This window comes from Plectropomus leopardus, chromosome 16 (genome assembly GCF_008729295.1).
Source record: "Plectropomus leopardus isolate mb chromosome 16, YSFRI_Pleo_2.0, whole genome shotgun sequence".
NCBI classification, from domain to species: Eukaryota; Metazoa; Chordata; class Actinopteri; order Perciformes; family Serranidae; genus Plectropomus; species Plectropomus leopardus.
Genome location: NC_056478.1, coordinates 3,071,020 through 3,089,874, shown reverse-complemented (window position 1 = coordinate 3,089,874; position 18,855 = coordinate 3,071,020). Strand labels below are relative to the sequence as shown.

The 18,855-nt window shown below is 38.8% G+C and overlaps 1 protein-coding gene across 1 annotated transcript in view; it reads right to left on the bottom strand.

Moving 5' to 3' along the window:
• Positions 1-889: 889 nt before the first annotated feature.
• Positions 890-18,855, bottom strand: part of sptlc2b (serine palmitoyltransferase, long chain base subunit 2b) — a 33,410-nt gene continuing 15,444 nt past the window's right edge. The window contains exons 7-12 of the mRNA XM_042503018.1: positions 18,064-18,169; positions 14,896-15,115; positions 13,819-13,945; positions 8,303-8,438; positions 7,897-8,026; positions 890-4,443 (exon numbers count right to left, since the gene is read on the bottom strand). Coding sequence (XP_042358952.1) covers positions 4,330-4,443; positions 7,897-8,026; positions 8,303-8,438; positions 13,819-13,945; positions 14,896-15,115; positions 18,064-18,169 — 833 coding nt within the window. The 3' untranslated portion in view covers positions 890-4,329. The remainder of the gene's footprint in view (positions 4,444-7,896; positions 8,027-8,302; positions 8,439-13,818; positions 13,946-14,895; positions 15,116-18,063; positions 18,170-18,855) is intronic.

The window sequence follows — 18,855 nt, the reverse complement described above, 5'->3', positions numbered from 1 at the left end:
AAGAAAGTGATTTAATCTTTGCAGCACTGTTTCCAACAGCATGGTCGACAAACATCATGGCTTTACAAACTCCGCTTAAGTGGTTTATCTCCAGCCCAAATACAATTCCAAGGACAAACACGACTGATAAGCAACTTTCCGACGCTCGCTGCAGGTCAGTTTGCGTGTTTGCGGTAGGTAGGCCGTCACGTCACATCAAAGAGCTCCGAGCAAACATTTTGATAATCTCTCTTGACTTTAATTCCTCAGTTTCAGCGAGGGAAACCTGGCTGAGAGAAACGGTCACATTGCTGTTTGCAATTACATTTTTTTTCGCCTCCATAGACAGAAATGTAACATACTGCACGGTGCTGCAGACAGCTTGAGAGGAAACTTTGACGAGAATTTTTTCTTTTTTTTTTTAATGTTGGAGCACATTTCTGGAGAGTGCAATTCCAGATCATAGTCATGTGTTCCACCTTTCATGTTATATTTATTAAAAGCAAATGCACCACAGAGTTTTTATTCAATTCATTTTTCTGTGGAAAAAAACATTAATGGAATGAATCAAAGACAACAATTAATATCTAATGGATATACAGTTGTGCTAAAATGCCAAAAACATCAACAAAAGCTTCTCTAATTTTGAGTTTAAAGCTGGGGTAGGCAGTTATATTCTGGCTTCAGTGTGCAAAAATCTCTGATTAAATCATAATTTAAGGGGTCTGGGAGAAAACTAGATTTTGGCACCTCCTCTTGGCTCCGTTTTCAGACATTAAACAATCTGGCCCTGACAGGTCCCTCAGCACGACAAAGGATTAGGAACATGCTAAAATAAATAAAAGTCAAGAAAAAAAAGTCATAATAAAGCTGCAATTTTGAAAAAACAGTTGTAATATTATGAGAAAGAAAACTGTAAATTTACAAGAATGAAGTTGTAATTTTACAAGATTAAGTTTGTAAATGTATTGTAATATTATGAGATTAATTTTGTAAATCGACGAGAATAAAAGTCATAATATTGTGAGATTTAACATGTAAATTTACGAGAACAAAAGTCGTAATATTATGAGATTAAACTCGTAATTTTAAGAGAAATAAAGTTGTCGTTTCATGAGATTTAACTCAGTCACAGATCGACTTTTTTTCTGAAATTGTGACTTCATTCCTGTAATGTTATGCTTTTTGCCCTCCTCTAAGGAGAAACAGGGAGAAATAAATCAATACTGGAAAAACAGCATTACAGTATGAAGCATGTGCATAGAACCATGGTTGTCTGGTGGGAGGGGCTTAGGACAGAGAGGGAGGAGCTACAGGAGGAGGGTGTATTTCACATTTTTTTTTGCAGATTTCTGCTGACCCCAGCTCTAATCACTGATGAACATTTAAAGGAATGATCACGTTGGCAGACAAAATGCAGCTTTCTCACTGACGACCAGGGTTCCCACACGTTTGCATGGATAAAAATTTAACATTTTTCCATGACTGTTCCATAGTAAAATCTGGAAAAGCACAAGCTTCAGTGTGTCTGTGGCACTTTCAACAACAAACGCTGCCACAGTACGTCACATAACACATAACCTGTCATAAAGAGGAAGGCTGGGCTGACATCAGGGGCCGTTTACATGGCAACGGTTCTTGCATGCAACGTTAAACTTTTGTTACGGTGTTTTGGGGGCCTAAAAGTGAGATTCTCTGTTCACTGGTATATTTTTGATCAAAATCGTAGCTAAGCAAATTTACACATAGTGATAACCGTCAACTCAGGGTTTCTACATCTTAAGGCTGTTCAGATTTAGGATTTTTTAAGACTTTTTTAAAGTCCCAACTCGCCAGGGATGAAAATTCAGATACATTTTATAGAAACCAAAATTGAAAAAAAAACAAACAAAACGGCATCATTGCAATGCAATACTTGTTATGTCTGAGCAATTTTAAGACTCTTGAAATACTAATTTAAGACATTTTAATAGTAATGAAGGCCTTATTTCTATATTAGTGAATTCAATGCATTTTAAGACTTTTTAAAGACCTGCGGGAACTCTGCATCAACTGTCATATCAGGATTTACATTATCAACAGTATATTTGCAACCCGTCTTACTCGACACTGCACATTTTTTGATGCACTTATTGTGCATCGCAATGTTGATGCTGAAATATAAATCGTGCTGCAAAGTCGACACGTATCAGAGATACGATACATCAAAAGTTCACTTGAATGAAATAAATTTGCTCTAATGTTACAGAACATTACAGGTTAAACTGTAGATTACTGTAACAATTAAGTTTATGATTTTTCCAAAAATCTCAATAACTTTTAGTGATTTTTTTCCATCCCTGGAATAAGAAATTGCAGAATTCCATGACTTTTCCAGGTTTTCCTTGACTGTGGGAACCCTGGTCTAAACTCCAATTCACATTGATTAAATGACAGAACACAAACACACACATGGACAGGATGTTTTTAAGGCGACGTCACACAGAAAAGTCGGACAAAAACAGTAAACCGCTGAGAGCAGGTCGATATGGAATGTAACTCCAGACGATAACCACAGACGATAAATAAAAAAACGACATCGGAGGCATACCCAAACAGTTCTTGCACATTTCAGCGACTACATCATCCATGCATGTTCGATGCCTGTCAGTAGTTTGAGCACTGAAGTTCAGACGTGCAGGTAGTCGGTTTAAACACAGCGGGACGCATTTGGAGCTGCCTTTCAGATAAAAAAATCTCACAAAAAGAAAGATGACATAAATAAATAAAGCCGTCTGTAAATCAGATGAGCGCGGGCGGCACATCGTCATACATACAGATCTGAGTTACAGCGTGTCATCGTGCTCGGAGATCGTGTCGACGCTGATTCACATGAAAGCACTTGAGTGAGAAGGCGGGCAAAAAGATAAATCACGCGTGAAACTCGTTAGCTGGTAGAAATGTTAAAGACACTGGGCTCAAGTTTTCTGAGTGCAGGTGTAAACAGTAAATAAGGCTGAAAAACATTTCTAGAAAATAAGCAGTAAAAAATATTCCTTGCTCCCTGGGATTTCTACACCATTTTTTCTTTTTTGGAACATCTGCTTTGCATTTTAAGAGAAAAGGTAGAAAACTTATTTATACATATACATCCTTTGGTTATAGGGAAAGAACCCGATATTCTTTTCTCTCTGTTCAAGTAAAAGTGATTAGGAACAAAAAAAAAAAGCCATGAGATAAATACATACGGAGTTCATCAGTTAAAGTTACTCCTGTGAAAAATGTATCTCTCTTTGAGGTTTTGGGACGCCGCCCCCAGGCAGCGTCACCAACGTCGGGATAAATAATATTTACATATATAATTTTTTCCTCTTGTGGTCGTCATAGCAGCAGCTACGATCACATTTCTTTTTTCTCCAAGTGCACGAGCAGGAACTCATGGCAAATTACAAAGAAACTCCGAGTTGTTGTTATTGCACAAATAAGATACACATTCGATGTGCGCACAGGAATAAGACGTTAGAGCGGTGCAGTCACAATAAGTTAGGACCAGAGAAATAAAGACGGACGACTAATCAGCTCCTCAAAAGTGACGCCTAAACGTTTCGCTCGCCCCCTGGATGGGAAAAGTCAAATAAAATGTTCATATGGTTTCTGTTATTTTAAGTTCTTATCACACTTATGTATGTTTAAGTTAGGGATGCAAATTTCAACATTTGTTTTTGTGACCGATAGCCGACTCTTGTTAACCTGTTAACCGACAAGTTCTGTTTTTTTTTCACTGATGAATCGGTCAAAGCTCCATTGTTCGGTTAGCGATTTAAATGGTTATTTCTGGAAATTTTGGTTTTAATTAATTATTTGAAGCAATAAAAGGGGAGTTTAGCGTCATTTTGGACAGCTGTATGTGCCAATCGGCGTGCTTGGGATCAATTGCGCTGCTCGTGATTGGTTGGACCTCACAACGCAGAAAACGATATTGCGCAGACTCCTGCGCTGAATGATTTCACCAGAACAAGACAGCAGCGGCCGTGTTCGAGATATTTTGGCCTCACTTTTGTGCAGTAGGACGATTTGGAGACGCGTTGTCCATCTTTATATACAGTTATTGGTTAAGACTCTTTGCAAAAACGGACACACACAGAAAGACGTGGGGGACTCTGGTCCACGCCTGCACAGTTCGCAGGCTAACGAGCTGCGCCCGTGTGCAGGTCTCTTAACGGGGTCAACCTGTGGAGACTTTGGTTCTGGTGAGTCTGACGTGAGGAGATGTGGTGAGGCGGAGAGACTGGCTCAGAGGAAAACGAGGGATGTCAGAGGAGGAGCGGTGAAGTAAAAGAGGGGCAGTGTGTGGTGGATCTGATGCGCGGCTCAGTCCTGAAGCAGACTCTCCTCGGCCATCCACCCGAGCGAGGGAAGCGGCTGTTCACGTCTGGAGTATTTGAGCTGCAGCAGGTCGCCCACTTCACTGATGGCCTCCAGCGCCTGGCACAAAAAAGCAGGAACGCTCAATTAATTTTCATCCAAAATACATTTTTGTTAGGGATGCACGACATCAGATTTTTTTTCCGATATCCAATCTGCCGATCTCATTTAGCCGACAGCTGATACTGAGATCAATATATCCATTTTTTCCTACTTAGTTTTAGTGATATTTAAGTCTCTTCTGTATTAACATTAATTAACAATCTTATAATGATGGTGCAGCAGCAGATAGAGACATAAAATACAATACTTTTTAACCCTCTGACACCTGGAGCAACATCACTTTCCTTGTTCTGCTTTCAGATGCCTTTCACATTAAAACCTTTGAACCGGCAGCAAATTGTTGTGAGTTGTTTCAAGGCAATGAGCACGTTAGAAATAAATGTTTCACAAATTGCAAGAAATTTAGAAAACTATTTAAAAAAGTTATCATGATAAAATATTTAAAATTTTGTACTAATTTGATCATTTTTATGCACTTTTCCTGATCATTTTTTAATATATTTCATCTATCTATTTATGAGTTCAAAATTTCAGGTAATTTTCTTGTACTTTTTACCGTTTATTTTTAGAAAGGCTCGGGAAATATCAAGGGAAAAAAGAAATAAAGTTAAGGAAAAACTAATGTTCACTTCTTCACTTTGTCTTGTGTGAGTCTTAGTTTTTTTTCACCATTTTGGTTGTTTTTCAAACAAATTTTCAGGTAATTTTCTTGTACTTTTTTTACTTGCTAATTTTGGAACATTTCTTCCCGTCTTCCCATGTTTTTGAAAGAAAACAAGCCAGTTTGCTCATGTTTCAAAAGGTTAATGTATGTAACATTCATTCATTGTGCAAAATAAGAAAAATACTTTAATCTAGGGTTGATGTTTTATAACTGAGTTCACTTTGTCAGCATGCTGGCAGATTCCAATATTATTTTAAGGCAATATTTTCTAATACCATTGATATGCAGATATGACTGTGCACCCCTGTTATTTATGTTAATAACAATAAAGTGAAGACAGACGATAAAAAGATGAGCAGATTTCACACACATCTTGAGAACTTGAAAGAGTCTTAATCACAGTTGGATTTTCACTCAGCATGTCGAGGTGGTGAGGAAGAGGAGGGCTGTGAGAGCTAAGGTGCAGAGAAGTCTTCCTGCATGAACCACAACTGAACAGAAACTTCTCTCCACAAGAGACTGTATCAGCATTGCAACACTGCGGGGCACCTGGAAACAATTTACCTTCCTCCTGACCTTTTTTCTGATTCCACGCTTTGAGAAATAGCGAGCTGGCTGCTGCAAAGACGGAAAAAGCGGCTCCTGGAAGTGCTCTACAAAGGCAGGCTGATGCCCTTTAAATGGACTATTACAAACGGTGTTGACACGCTCCTCAGTAAGATGAATGAAGTGTCTTTGGAGAGACAGAGCAGCTCAAATAAAAGTCTGCGTCTGAGCCACGCTGTAATACTTGGAGACAGCTGGGCCTTCCAAGTTCCTTCATAATAAAGGACACATTGGGAGCCGCACTCACACTCCGAGTATGTGGACAGACACAGTACATAGAAAACTGTCAGTCAGCAGACAGATCTGGATCCATGAATCTAAACAAACTCGTATATCATGTCGAGGATAAAATTAAGCCTTCAGCAATAAATATCTGTCCTGCAAAAACATCCCTTAAAGACTTCAATCAGAGATCTCTTTACATCTTGGATGATGAATGAGGGCTGAGTGGCAGCTGTATATTGGAGATGGCAGCGCTCGATAGAAACATGGAGTCCAGATTGTCCAAGAATAGTTTTACTCATCGTCCCCGATACAGAAAGAGGCGATCGTCTTACTGATCCATATAAGACGTGACAGTACAGGAAATATGTGTAGAGGCATTTCTCCAGTTTTTGCTGATGTTTCACCAAAAATACACAGATTTTTAAAGGTTAATGCCTGTTTTAAAGTGATTTTCATGCTCATTATAAAAATGTGTTGTTCGCCCTGCGAGTGGACACTTTCTCAGAGTAAAGCCTCCTGCAGACTGAGAGATCTTGTAAGTTTAATGCGGCGACACTCTGCGACATGGATTTTAATAATAATCAAGTCTGATGTATGAAGACTGTACGATGACATCACCGACTGAATCGTAGGCTACGACCTACGTCCATCGATGTCAATACGCAAGCAAAAAAACACTGTGTGCATCATCCATCAACGCCGCTGTGGTGGTGAGCAAATCATAAACAAACGAATCCAGCCCTTGCTTTAGAGGCTTTTGTGTGTCAGAAAAAGTCAGAAGAAGAGCAGGATATTGTGGATGTGGTTGTGGCGGGAAAATAGGCCACCTTCGGATACAAATTTTGCGACGAGAGCTCGAAATATTTATTAGCATCCACTTGCATTTAGCAGTGGCGCTGATCAGTGCGTCATTTCATGCTGCTTGTCTATTGGTTGGTCAGTAGACGTGTGTTGTAACAGCATTCACACAGTGAGAGTCTCATCCCAAATTTCTGCAGAATTTTATCTCAGGCTGTCTTTGATTGCACGACCGGGACAACTTCAACGTCTCTCACTGTGCGACGTAGGACCACCGTTTTAGAGCCACGACCAAAGATATCACCATGTTTGTTTCACAATGGCCGTCTCTCGCTGCGGCAGCCCAAAATCGCACACAGTATGCTGGGTTTAAGAATAGGGGTCGACAGATTATCAAGGCCGATATTTGCCATTTTGCCAATTATCTGTATCAGCGTTTTATTTCAATGACCGTCGATAAAAGTAAGGAAAAAGTCTAAAGGCAGACTGCAATACATGCAAATAAAGTGTCAGCGTGGGAGAAACTTTTATTTTGTAAAACCTCAGAGAACTATTTTATTTATTCATTTTTTCTTTAAATTTTCACTGAACTTTATGAAAAACATTGCAGGGAACTTGCTGTTTATGATGTTGAATGTTTCATTAAACATTTGCTAAAGGCATTTAAATAACGTTTTGTGTTAGAGTTTGTTCAATTACAAATTCTAAATATTGAGAGAAATATTTTCATTTTTTATTATAAATGCATATCATTTCCAAATATTGATTATTAGTCTCATTAACTACTTATACTCGGTATAGGTATTGACCGTGAAAAACCATTGGTCGCCCCCTACTTTATGCGTCTGCCACAGTGCCGGGTTCACATTACGAGATCAGCTCGATACGGTCGTCCAACAGTTAATTATGTCAATAAAATAGCGAAGCTGTCTGTGTCATTACTTTCTATTCATGTACCAAATAGACAAATATCAACCAGGTGGTAATCAGCGTGGGAATTAAGAAAATAAAAAAATTAGTTTGTTTATAATAATCAATCACTTATTGTGATCAAATTGGCCCAGAAAGAAGTGATCACTTTAAGCAGTTTCCACAGTATTTAGAATAAACACAGAAACAGGATTTCACGTGTTTGGACTGATTTTTGGATGACTTACTGTGTCGAGCATCTCTCTGGTGTGAGCAGCAGAAACGCAGAAACGTGCCCTCGACTCGATGATGGGTGTTGCCGGGAAGCCGACGACCACCGTGCCGATGTTTCTCTTCACCATCTCCCGACCAAACGCCCTGAAAAGAAACAGCGACATCAGACGCGTGATGATGTGACCTCTCCACCACCGCCACCACATCTTAACGGGCGCTCTCTTTAATGTGTGAAACTGAAGTCATAAACAGATTATATTTGGAAAAGGGACAACAGCAAGAACATTCATTAAGAGTCTTTATGTCTTTTCCAAATATGAAATCATTTGGAGAATCAAAAGATTAGCTATGCTAATTATCCTTGAGGTTTAAAGCATTAAAAATATATCAAATAATATGAAATGGAGGAGAATCAAATACCCAATTTTGGCAGGCATGTAGAGCATCATGGGTACTACAGGCGAGTCATCGTTTCCGTAGATGATGAAGCCCATTTCACGGAGTTTCCTGCGGAAGTATGTGGTGTTTTCTGACAGCTGTCTGAGGCGATCGGCACCTGGAAAAAGCAGAAAAACACACAACACCTTTTAACTGTTTCTGTAGCTCAACACCATGAATACTGACTACGTTTACAACTGATGAAGAAACTACATTAACCATCAGGCCCCCGAAAAACAATTATCTCAATTCTGCCTCCTAAGACAATAATGTCCTCTTCCTAAAACTGCCTTAAAAATACTGTATAATATTATTTTCCTTTCTTTTCTGGTTTCAGTCTTTTAACCAACTTCCATCCCAATCATAAAAACAAAAAATAGTCATTCATTCTCAGAATTTTTAACACTTTAAATGCCAATGTCTTTACAAAATGCCACTGTTTTTTCAAATGACAAAAACACAAAAACACAGAAAATGAATTATTTTCCAAATACTACCTCGCATTCCCTGTCCTCTTTGTAAACTGCCACAAAACAATACAAATTGATATTATTTTCCTTTTTTTTTGGAGTTAAGTCTTTTTATTACAAAATATTCAGTCATTTTCAGAGTTTTTAAATGCCAGAGAATGCCTTCCTTTGCTGTCACTGTAGCTCAACACCAGGAATACTGACTGCATTTCCAAAAACTACAATATACAATAAAACTACAATATAGCAGTTTTTCTGTTGCAAGAGGACAACTTCAGCAAAAAGTATCGATCCGTTTGCAGCTTGTCTGATTAAAACGGGGTGTCTGCAGGTTTCAGACACTTCCATTTAATGCTTTAATGCAGATTTAAAACTCAACAAATTGTGTTCTTCTTATTCAAACACTGTATGTATGAATAAAGGTTTGTCGTGGATATGAACTCTGATGCAAAGGTAGGTTGATCTACATTTTGCCAACAGGTCAAGTGCAAGTATAAAGTAAAAAGACAGTACTAGGTTCAGTGGAAATTGTAAAGATTTACTACATCAGAAATTAGGACTTTTAGAGCTTGACTCATTTTGACAAAAAGTAATTGAAAGTTGAATAAATCAAGTTAGGTCAAATCTTTGTGGCAATTAAGACCTCATAAAGTGTAAGACTATTTAATGACTTTAAAGGCCTAATATTTGCAAAACTGAATTTAAGATATTGTAAAGACTTTTTAAGGACCTGCAGACACCCCATAGAGGCTTTTCTCAGCCATGGAGCACCTGCACAGGTGTTTTCACTTCATTTGCCTGATTAGACCTCGTCAGTCTGCGTGAGCAGGTTCAGACTGTCCTGGTTACTTTTTGATTCGCTCTCTTGTTGCACCTCTCAGGCCACCACCACTTACACCTTGCATGCTTTTATTCTACCAAATGAGAATTATTTTTTCTAATTTCACTATATATTACAGATTTTTTCTGTTCTGCCATTATTTAAATATCTTTGTCATCTCCTACGTTCACGTTTCACTTTATTTTTTAAACTTATTTTGTGCTAATATTAGGTATTTTCTTTAAATGTTCATTGCCCTAGTTCCCCCAAGTTTTTTAAAAAGAAATCATGTCAGTTTGCTCAGCTTCCAGAGGGTTTATGAAGCTGATATAAGTCCTGCAAACCGAAAAAACAAATCACTAGAGTGAGTGTAAGACTCATCAGTAAATGTCTTTTATCGTGTCCTACAGTTATTTGGAAACAGCGCCGCACCACTTTGCTTTGACGACAAACAGGATCCTTTAAGGTCGAGGTCAAGGGGCTGAAACTACACAGGCATCAATCCTCACGTGTCAGTCTGATACACACTGTGGATCCACTCGCTGAGTCCTCGGGGCCGAGCCTCCAGAGATACCATCTTAACCAAACAAATAACCATATGGCACAAAGCGCCAACAGCAACAACACGCATCTGCCTGGCTGTGCTGAAAAACAGAGCAGAAACACCACGGCTTCAAAGCGCCCCCGAGACACAACAAAGTCTGACATTATATTTATCCAGACGTTGTTTTTCCACAGTCGAAGAATCCAAAGCTATTCTCAGCACTGAGTGATCAGTTGGCACAAAAACAGCAACATATGATATTCAGGCATTTTGCACTTAGACGTTCTTTTCATATTGCCCGTCTTGAACCCATCGACATGTTTGATTGATGTGAGCTTCAAACAACAAAATGTCCATTTTGATGCGGGCCTGTGCCAGGAACCCTGAGCAGCCACTCCAACGCAGAAACAAACTGTTCGCAGGCAGCTCAACTGTCACTTTGACTTTGTGTCAGCGTCGAATCTTCAAAGGGCTGAATTTCAAACAGTGATAGGGCTGCAACCAATCAGACTGTCATTGTTAGTCGACTACCAGGAAAACTTGTCGGGCTGTTGTAAGGTCAGTCTGGTCCTCTCTTCTCTTTTCTCGGTTTTGGGAACGAGCTGATGATTGTGGAACAATCTGTAAAGTTTTAGTGTTTATTCCCAGTGCTGGAATGTAACCAAGTACATTTACTCAAGTACTGTACTCAAGTACAAATTTGAGGTACTTTACTTGAGTATTTTCTTTTCGTGTCTCTTTATTCTTTCACTCAACTACATTTGAGAGGGAAGTACTGTACTTTGTACTTCACTCCACTGATCTGAACATTTTAGCTACTAAAGATTGGTATTTTTACATAAAAACACCAACAAGAGTTGATGAAATGTAATGTTTTGTTGTTAGTTACTCTACCAAACACTTCAACCAAGTACAGCAACAATGATTAGTTGTTAAATCAATCACTTGATTCACAGAAAATTAATTGCCAACTATTTTGATAAATATATACGTCTTTCTCTATTTTCTGTTTTTTTTGGATTTTGAATTTTTTGGATGGTTTTTGTTTCTCCTTTTTTAAATAATTGTAAGTGTTGGGGTGTATTTTTTACTTTTTAAAGTTTTTTTTGAGTTATAGGTGTTTTTCTATTTTATTTAATTATTTTAAGTGTTTTTCTTTTATAAGTTTGAGTTTTGTTGTGTGTTTTTCTCTTTTTAATAGTTAAATAAACATTTTTCTTCAAATTGTTTGAGTGTTGACATGTTTCTTTTTCTTTCTTTTTTTGTTTTTAATAATTTTACATTTTTTGTTTAGTTTTGGGCTGTTTTGTTTCTTTGTTTTTAGAGTTTTCTGCATTTCTACTTTTAATTCTTTAAGCACTTATTCCTAAATATACTTACTTACTTTTACTTAAGTAGAATTTCAATGCAGAACTTGTAAACTTGTAATATTTTTTAATTTTTACTTAAGCTAAGGATCTGAATACTTCCTCCACCACTGTTTATTCCTGTACCTAATGATTAAAGGAAGGTAATCTGATCTCAAGTCTGCATTTAAAAGGAGGCTGCATCAATCAAGCCTCGTAAAGAGTAAAAGGGGTGCCGCCCTGCAAGAATAACAAGCCTCGGTGACCTGTTTGTGTGTGTAGGAGATGAGTCCAACAGATCTCTGGCCCACAGCACCGCGCTGCTTTGTACCCAGCGTGAAGGCAAAGAAGCACACAAAGAAACACACATCTGAAAGCCATAAAGCGAAAAGGGTAGAGGAGTCAACATACCACCACGTCAAGACCTCACATCAGCCCGGGCTGAATCGGACCGGGGCAGAGAACGGTCCGCACGTTAGGTTTAAAAATGCACATCCAGACAGATTAAGACAGCTGAAGGTTCAGTCGTCACCACCAGCTGTGCTGCTGAGGTAATATCCCCACTCCTGAAGCCCTAAAGCCCAAATACCACGTGCGATTCTCAAGCGAACCCTTTTCTATCAGAATGTAAACTGACGACCTCTGACCGATTAACAAATTTTGTGGAAATTTCTAGGGATGAACGATAATATCATCAGTCATCAGTATCAGCAGGTAATGGCTTTAAAATTAAATATCAGCTTTGGCCAGAAATGAACTTTTCTGCCGATATGACAGGCCGGCATGATGAATATTTCATTATTCGACTTTAATTTGTTGCAGGTCAGATTTTCCCTTTGACTGTTGTCAGGATTGTCTCAGAAAGAGCATTACCTGAGCCTGTTAAAGTGGGATGAATTTTTCAGTTTTGTTTAAAATTTGTTACATAAAAAGTGAGGGGGTGACATGCGGCATCAGGGCTGCAGGCTGGAATCGAACCCGTGGTCGTCATGACCACGTGACACTCAAACACCCCTGTGACATTTGCATGACATATCTGGAATGGGTTCACACAGTTTGATAAGGCTGGTAAATAATTGCCAGTTGACCGTAGATAGTTGCCTTTATCGCTCGGCTTAGAGTGACACATTTCCAAAGTAAACGAAACCACTCAGTATGAAGGAGTCAAAGTACAAAAGGTGGAAAAGCTGATGTGAACTAACGACCATAACTTCTGTCAGTGAGTCAGCTGCTGCAGAGCTCAGGTCTGCAGGAGACTGAGGTCTGAGCTGCAGGCTTTTACTGCCACCGTGTGGTCACTGAGGGAACATCAGCCAAATACAACCAGCACTGAGCAGCTACACTGAAAAATACATTAACGCGTTTGTTTTTGCTGCCCTTTCTCACAAGTTTAAGTTAAAGATCTGAGACTTTTTATGCACTCAACAGACATATTTCTCTCATTGTTTGGTTGCATATTTGTTGAAATCTGTGTTAAGTGAGCACTTCTCCTTTTCCAAGATAATCCCTCCACCTGACAGGTGTGACATATCAAGAGGCTGATTACACAGAATGATTACTACACAGGTGTGGATTGGGCCAGTCACAACACAAGGCAACTCTAAAATGTGCAGTCTTATCTTGAAGAAAGGACTTTTATTAGGATTTCACATACTGAGTGCTACAGAAATACATTTTTTGGTTGCAGATACCCCAAAGAATCAGTTAGTACCTGGTATGACACATCACACACATGTGATCAGGTTTTTGATTGTGGTCTGTGGAATATCTAACCTTTTACGTGCATAAAAAAAATCTTATATCTTTTACTTAAACCTGTGAGAATTGGGAGCAAAAACAAAAGCACTGCATGTGCATTTTTGTACGTTTCAAATATGATGAGTGATCCTGAAATCTTGAATATTTCAGAAAAATTAAGCAAGAAAACCTCACAGACTGACCATGTATCATGAGCCCCGATTCACCATGGTATCAAATATACATTTCTGCTTGCTCTATGTACCCGCCCTCTCAAAGGTCTACTTTCTGTAAACGAAAAATATGACATCCATCGCCCAGTTGCCTGAGACAGGATAGTGATTAAAACTGCCTTTAGTGCTCTCTTTTCAACTTTTATCAAAACACCTGTGAATGAATGTGTTTGGGAAGAGCTGAGCACACCACCGGATCGATGAAACTTTGATTGTAGTGCACAAGTTGTGTGACAGTTTGTCAACAGATTATTTTATAAAGTTTTGCTGTTATATGTAGTTGCCTGTGGCTTTCATTCATCAAGAGTTTGTCATTTTGAATTTGTGGTGTCATTTTGTGGCACCTACCCAGTGTGGTCCCGTCTTCTCCCATGATGATCTTCATGGAGGTGATGATCTGCTGAGCCACAGGAGGGGACATGGAGGTGGCGTACAGCGCACTGTGAGAGTGGCTCCGCAGGTAGTCGATAAGCTCCTGACAGAAATCACATAAAGTGTCTTTTATTTTACAATAACGTCGGGAATACGACAAATTTGGTTAATGTGGCAACGCAGAAGACAGCTGCATGATACAGAACACAAAATTGTTGAGAGAGACAAAAGCCTAGAATGACACCCGAAAATAATACAAATCGTGTTTTTGTTGGATCAAAAATTGCAGTTCGTAAATATCAAATATTTGTTGATTTTCAGAATTTTAACCCTTTAAATGCCAGGTTTTTATCACTATGCCACTTGTTTTCAGATGGGAAAAAAGGGGAATTATTTTCAATATACTACATGCATTGTAGAATTTTTTGTGTGATTATCACAGCCTGGGATGTGTCAATGGTTTACAGAAACAGAAATAAAACAAAGCATGTTTTTATGCCTTGATGGCTGTGGGATCAAACATTGCAGTTTGAATGGGTTTCAATTTTTTGCACTTAACAGCATGAATGTAACACATCTGTTTACACTGTGTACTTTAGATTTGTTGTAATAGCTGAGCCTTAAGTTCAAAGATTAAACAAAAATACACAATCTTGCCAAAATGTATGCCATTTGCATGAACACAGACAAAATTAACAAAGAATGAAGAATGAAAAACAGTCCCTAATGGATATTTTTCCTCACTCAGACTAACTGCAATGTCCTTGTTTTTAGCTCTACGCTGACTGAAAATGAAAGCTTACACTGTATTTGTTCCTTTTCAGGAGAACAGGAAGTTAAATTTCCTGCTGCTGGTAAACGGTGTTGACTAAAACCAAAACGGAATGACACACAATGTGTTGGGTCTCAGTAGTTGGGAAACTGGTCCCCAAAGAGGATGACTAAGTGCTTGAGCTGTAGTTATTAAATTTCATTATTTCCTCTAAAACATGAGAGGCTTCACACTCCACTGTTTAACCTCACAGCTTCAGTTTAAACTATTAACCTACTAACCGTTTTGCCTCCGATGTATCCTCCAGCAGCACCGAAGCTTTTGGTGAATGTTCCCATCATGATGTCGACATCTTTGGGATCCAGGCCAAAGTAGTCCACCACTCCTCTGCCGTTTGGCCCCAGGGCCCCGATACTGTGGGCCTCGTCCAGGTACAGGTACGCCTTGTAGCGCTTCTTCAGAGCGACGACCTCCGGCAAACGCACGATGGACCCCTCCATACTGCAGGAGAAGACGATAATTCAGAGTATTCCCACAACTCATCTACAGTAATGACACAGTTAGACCTCATAGTGTTTATTTCAATATGTTGGACTTTCTCACTCCTTTATCAGTCTGTCTGAAGGGATCTGGGGGTCACCTTACAGATGATTTCAGTTTCAGAGACTTTGTTTCCTGCATTCTTGTGACTTTTAAAGAGTAAAAATAACAATAATAATAACAATAAGTACACTGCAACAGCATGTTTTAGTTAACCCTTGGAGCCTGCTTTAATATTGGGATGCTCGGCTTTTCAAAATCAGGCTATGAAAAATATTTTACATTAATATTATTTTTACATTCATTGAGTTTATTTTTTTAACCAACATCAATCCTTATCAGAAATATCAAATATTTGTTAATTTTCAGAATTTTAACCCTTTAAATGCCAGGTTGTTGTCATGATGCCACTATTTAAAAAAAACAACAAACAAATATTATTATTATTTTCAATATACTATATGCAAAGGATTTTTTTTCTCAGATTCAAAGATTTAAATATTTGTAAAAGACATCTGAAGCAGCACAAGAAAAGTGATGCCGCTCCAGGTTTCAAAGGGTTAATACATGTCTTTTATCAGTCTAATAAATTTCTCTTGGGCTGTTCTTTCACATAACTGAGACGACAGAAGTGTGAAAAATACGCTGCGTCACAGGACACAGGTCTACATGACAGATACCTCAGCACATAGTCGATTTTGTTAACGATCCTTTGCTGAAAACAGATGCTGTAGACTCCTCCTTCACTGTTTTTAGTTGCACGTGTGCAGGTGTTAAAGCTTTTTCTCTGAAAATCCCAGTGGAATTGAAAGTTCATTAAGACTGCATTAGCACAGGGCATTGAGTATGTCAGGCAGTTTCTCTGACAACTCTATTGATCAGTGGGATTGATTGCCTTTATAGTAAATACACTGCAGAGAACAAAGAATACATTATGCTTAAAGGAGAGTGGGCACACTTAGAAACAGCTGTTCTCTTCTATATTTAAACAAGGAGATAAAAGCAAGTGCTGCCATCATGGCAGGGAAACTGTGTGAGCTGGAGATACTAAGACTGCCATTAAAACGATAAGAAAATGTCTTTTTTTCTGTATGTTTTATACAAAGTCAGCACATTGATGTAGCATCATGTTCAAAATAAATGCAGAGAAATGTTCCTACAATGAACTTTGACCTGTAATATTTCGTAGCTTGTCTTATAAAAGTGCTTCATTGTTTTACTGCAAATGAGTTTACTGTTACAGTGAAGATGGGGACATGTTCGTGTCATAAAAACAGCCTTTAATGGTGTCACAATGTGAAGGTATTGATTTACTAAAGCTGTCAGAGGTCTTAACCCTTTGAAACCGAAGCAAATTGGTTGATTGGTTTTTCAAAAACATGAGGCAGCACTGTGAAAAGTGTTTTTTGGGGCCATGTGTTGTTAAGTTGCTCACTGTCTTTTTTCCACGTTTTGAAAGAAGAATCAATGAATAGCTCTGCAATTTATTGGTCATCGTCTTCTTCTTCTTATTATTATTATTATTTGTCCTATTTAGGTCCCTTTAATCATTTTGGCCTGTCTTGGGGAGTGTCTGTCCCTTTAAGGGAGTAGCCTGTTCTCTAGCATTTGTTGCTTCAGTGCAGCCTGTGTCTCAGTTACCTGAATGAACTCTGTTCCCTTGAGTGTTTTTTGTCGCGCTCACATCTTTTGGACAGATTACGCTTCATAAATACATAAGCCACGTTGGTTATTTGCTCACAGAGCTTGGGTACTTGCAGTGGCGAGTGAGGTTGTAGTAAACTCAGCTCTGCTACGAGCAGGAGGAACAGAGAAAAAGGCGAAACGCGAGACTCTCACACTGAGCTGAAATGAAAAAAAGAGTGCTCAAACTGCGGTAGAAAATGTAAATAAACAGTCTCATACTGCGCTTTTGTTATAGTGTGTGGTGTTTTGCAGCAGGCGGGGCTCAGTTGCTCTACACACACGCACACGCACGCACACGCACACGCACACGCACACACACACACACACACACACACACACACACACAGGAAGTTAACAGAGGGGAGACAGGGACAGCTAAGTGTATGAGTATTAATGAAAGTTGTTCTCTATGTTGCGGTGCATGACAAGAAACCACCTTTGTGACAGCTGACATAAAACGAATGATCAGATTGGGGTCTGAAGGCTCAAGTCAAAGTCAAAGTCACCTTTATTGTCAATTCTGACATGTTTGTTAGACATACAGGAATTTAAATTGCGTTTCTCACCATGCCCACGGTGCAAATAGTAAAAGGACAAAAAGAAAACAGAAAAACAAAGAGAAAAAAAAGCTAAAAATATATATGTACATAAATTAAATAGTCAGGGAATAGAAAGAAAGAACGAAAGAAAGAAAACATAGACATGATATAAATATAACATAATATTCACGATCCTGATCTGTCAAAAAATGGCTTTATCTGCCCCATAACGATGTCTGATATCAGATCTGGACATCTCTAATACTGAACTTTACAGATCAAATAGAAATTGAGTTGAAATTATTATTTCTGAAGCCCTTTGTGACTGGCCTACACTGAACTTTGACTTCACCAATCTGTCAAGCTCTCTGGGTTGCCTTTGGGTGTGAAATGTGTCAAATAAACAAACTTGCCTCGCCTTATTCACTGTTTAAAAGTGTTTTCATGCCTCTTCTCAAATGTGCAAATAAAGAGACAAGTCACGCTAAATAAAGATTAATGAGTCCACACCCAGAGAGCTGTGGGTGTCAAGTCGTTGGCTGTAAACAGAGTGTAATGTGATACAGCTGTGGTATAAAAATACTTCAAAAATATCGATAAAAACTAAATTAAACTTCATCAGGTCTCTGCGTTTGTGTGTGTGAGGGTACTGTAGATGCATTGGAGTGAGTGTAGTGTGTATACCTGTAAATGCCCTCCACCACGATGAGAATCTTCTTCCAGGGTCGGTGGGTTCTCGGCTGCCCGTGTGCGATAGCGTCTCTCAGCAGCTTCTCCAGGCTCTGCATGTCTACGATACAAACAAACCCCAAAAACTTTTGTTGTCTGAGGATAGATTTTACTCCCCTCAAGAAATACAAGAGTCATGTTTAATTAATGGATGAGTGTCAATATTTTATGATCACAACCCTCTGTAGCATTCAGAGTGTTTTCTTAGCCGTCTGGTTCCTGACTAACAGTAACGCCTCGTTTCCACACAGATCTGAGTACACAGTCAAGTCCACCTGAAGTCCATTCACTTCTATGAGAACCATCCAATGTCTTTATGAAACTCCTCCTTTTTAAAAAAAAAAAAATCCAAAAATTGGCTTTTTGGTTTTTCGAAAAATGTGAACTTTAGCAGGAGAATATGGACAGGCACTATGCATTGTTTACCTCTGGAAATTAGCACAAAAAAATTAGCTGACATGCAATTATATTCAATTTAAAAAAAAGCAAAACTATGGCTGCAGATTGCGAGCCGGCAGCTGAGAGTTTCGACAGCCCAATTAGTTAACGTGGGCACAGGAAGGAAACAGGCAGCCCTTAAGAAAACTAAAACTGACACGTGTTTGTGTCCACTGTGAACTTGGTGTACGTCTGTATCTCTGGTGTCTGGTGTGTGTACATGACTGTGTGTGTGTGTTCATCCTAATCCCAAAACAATCCCGCCACACCTTCTACTGTGCAATTAAACACAGTACATAAGACAAAGAC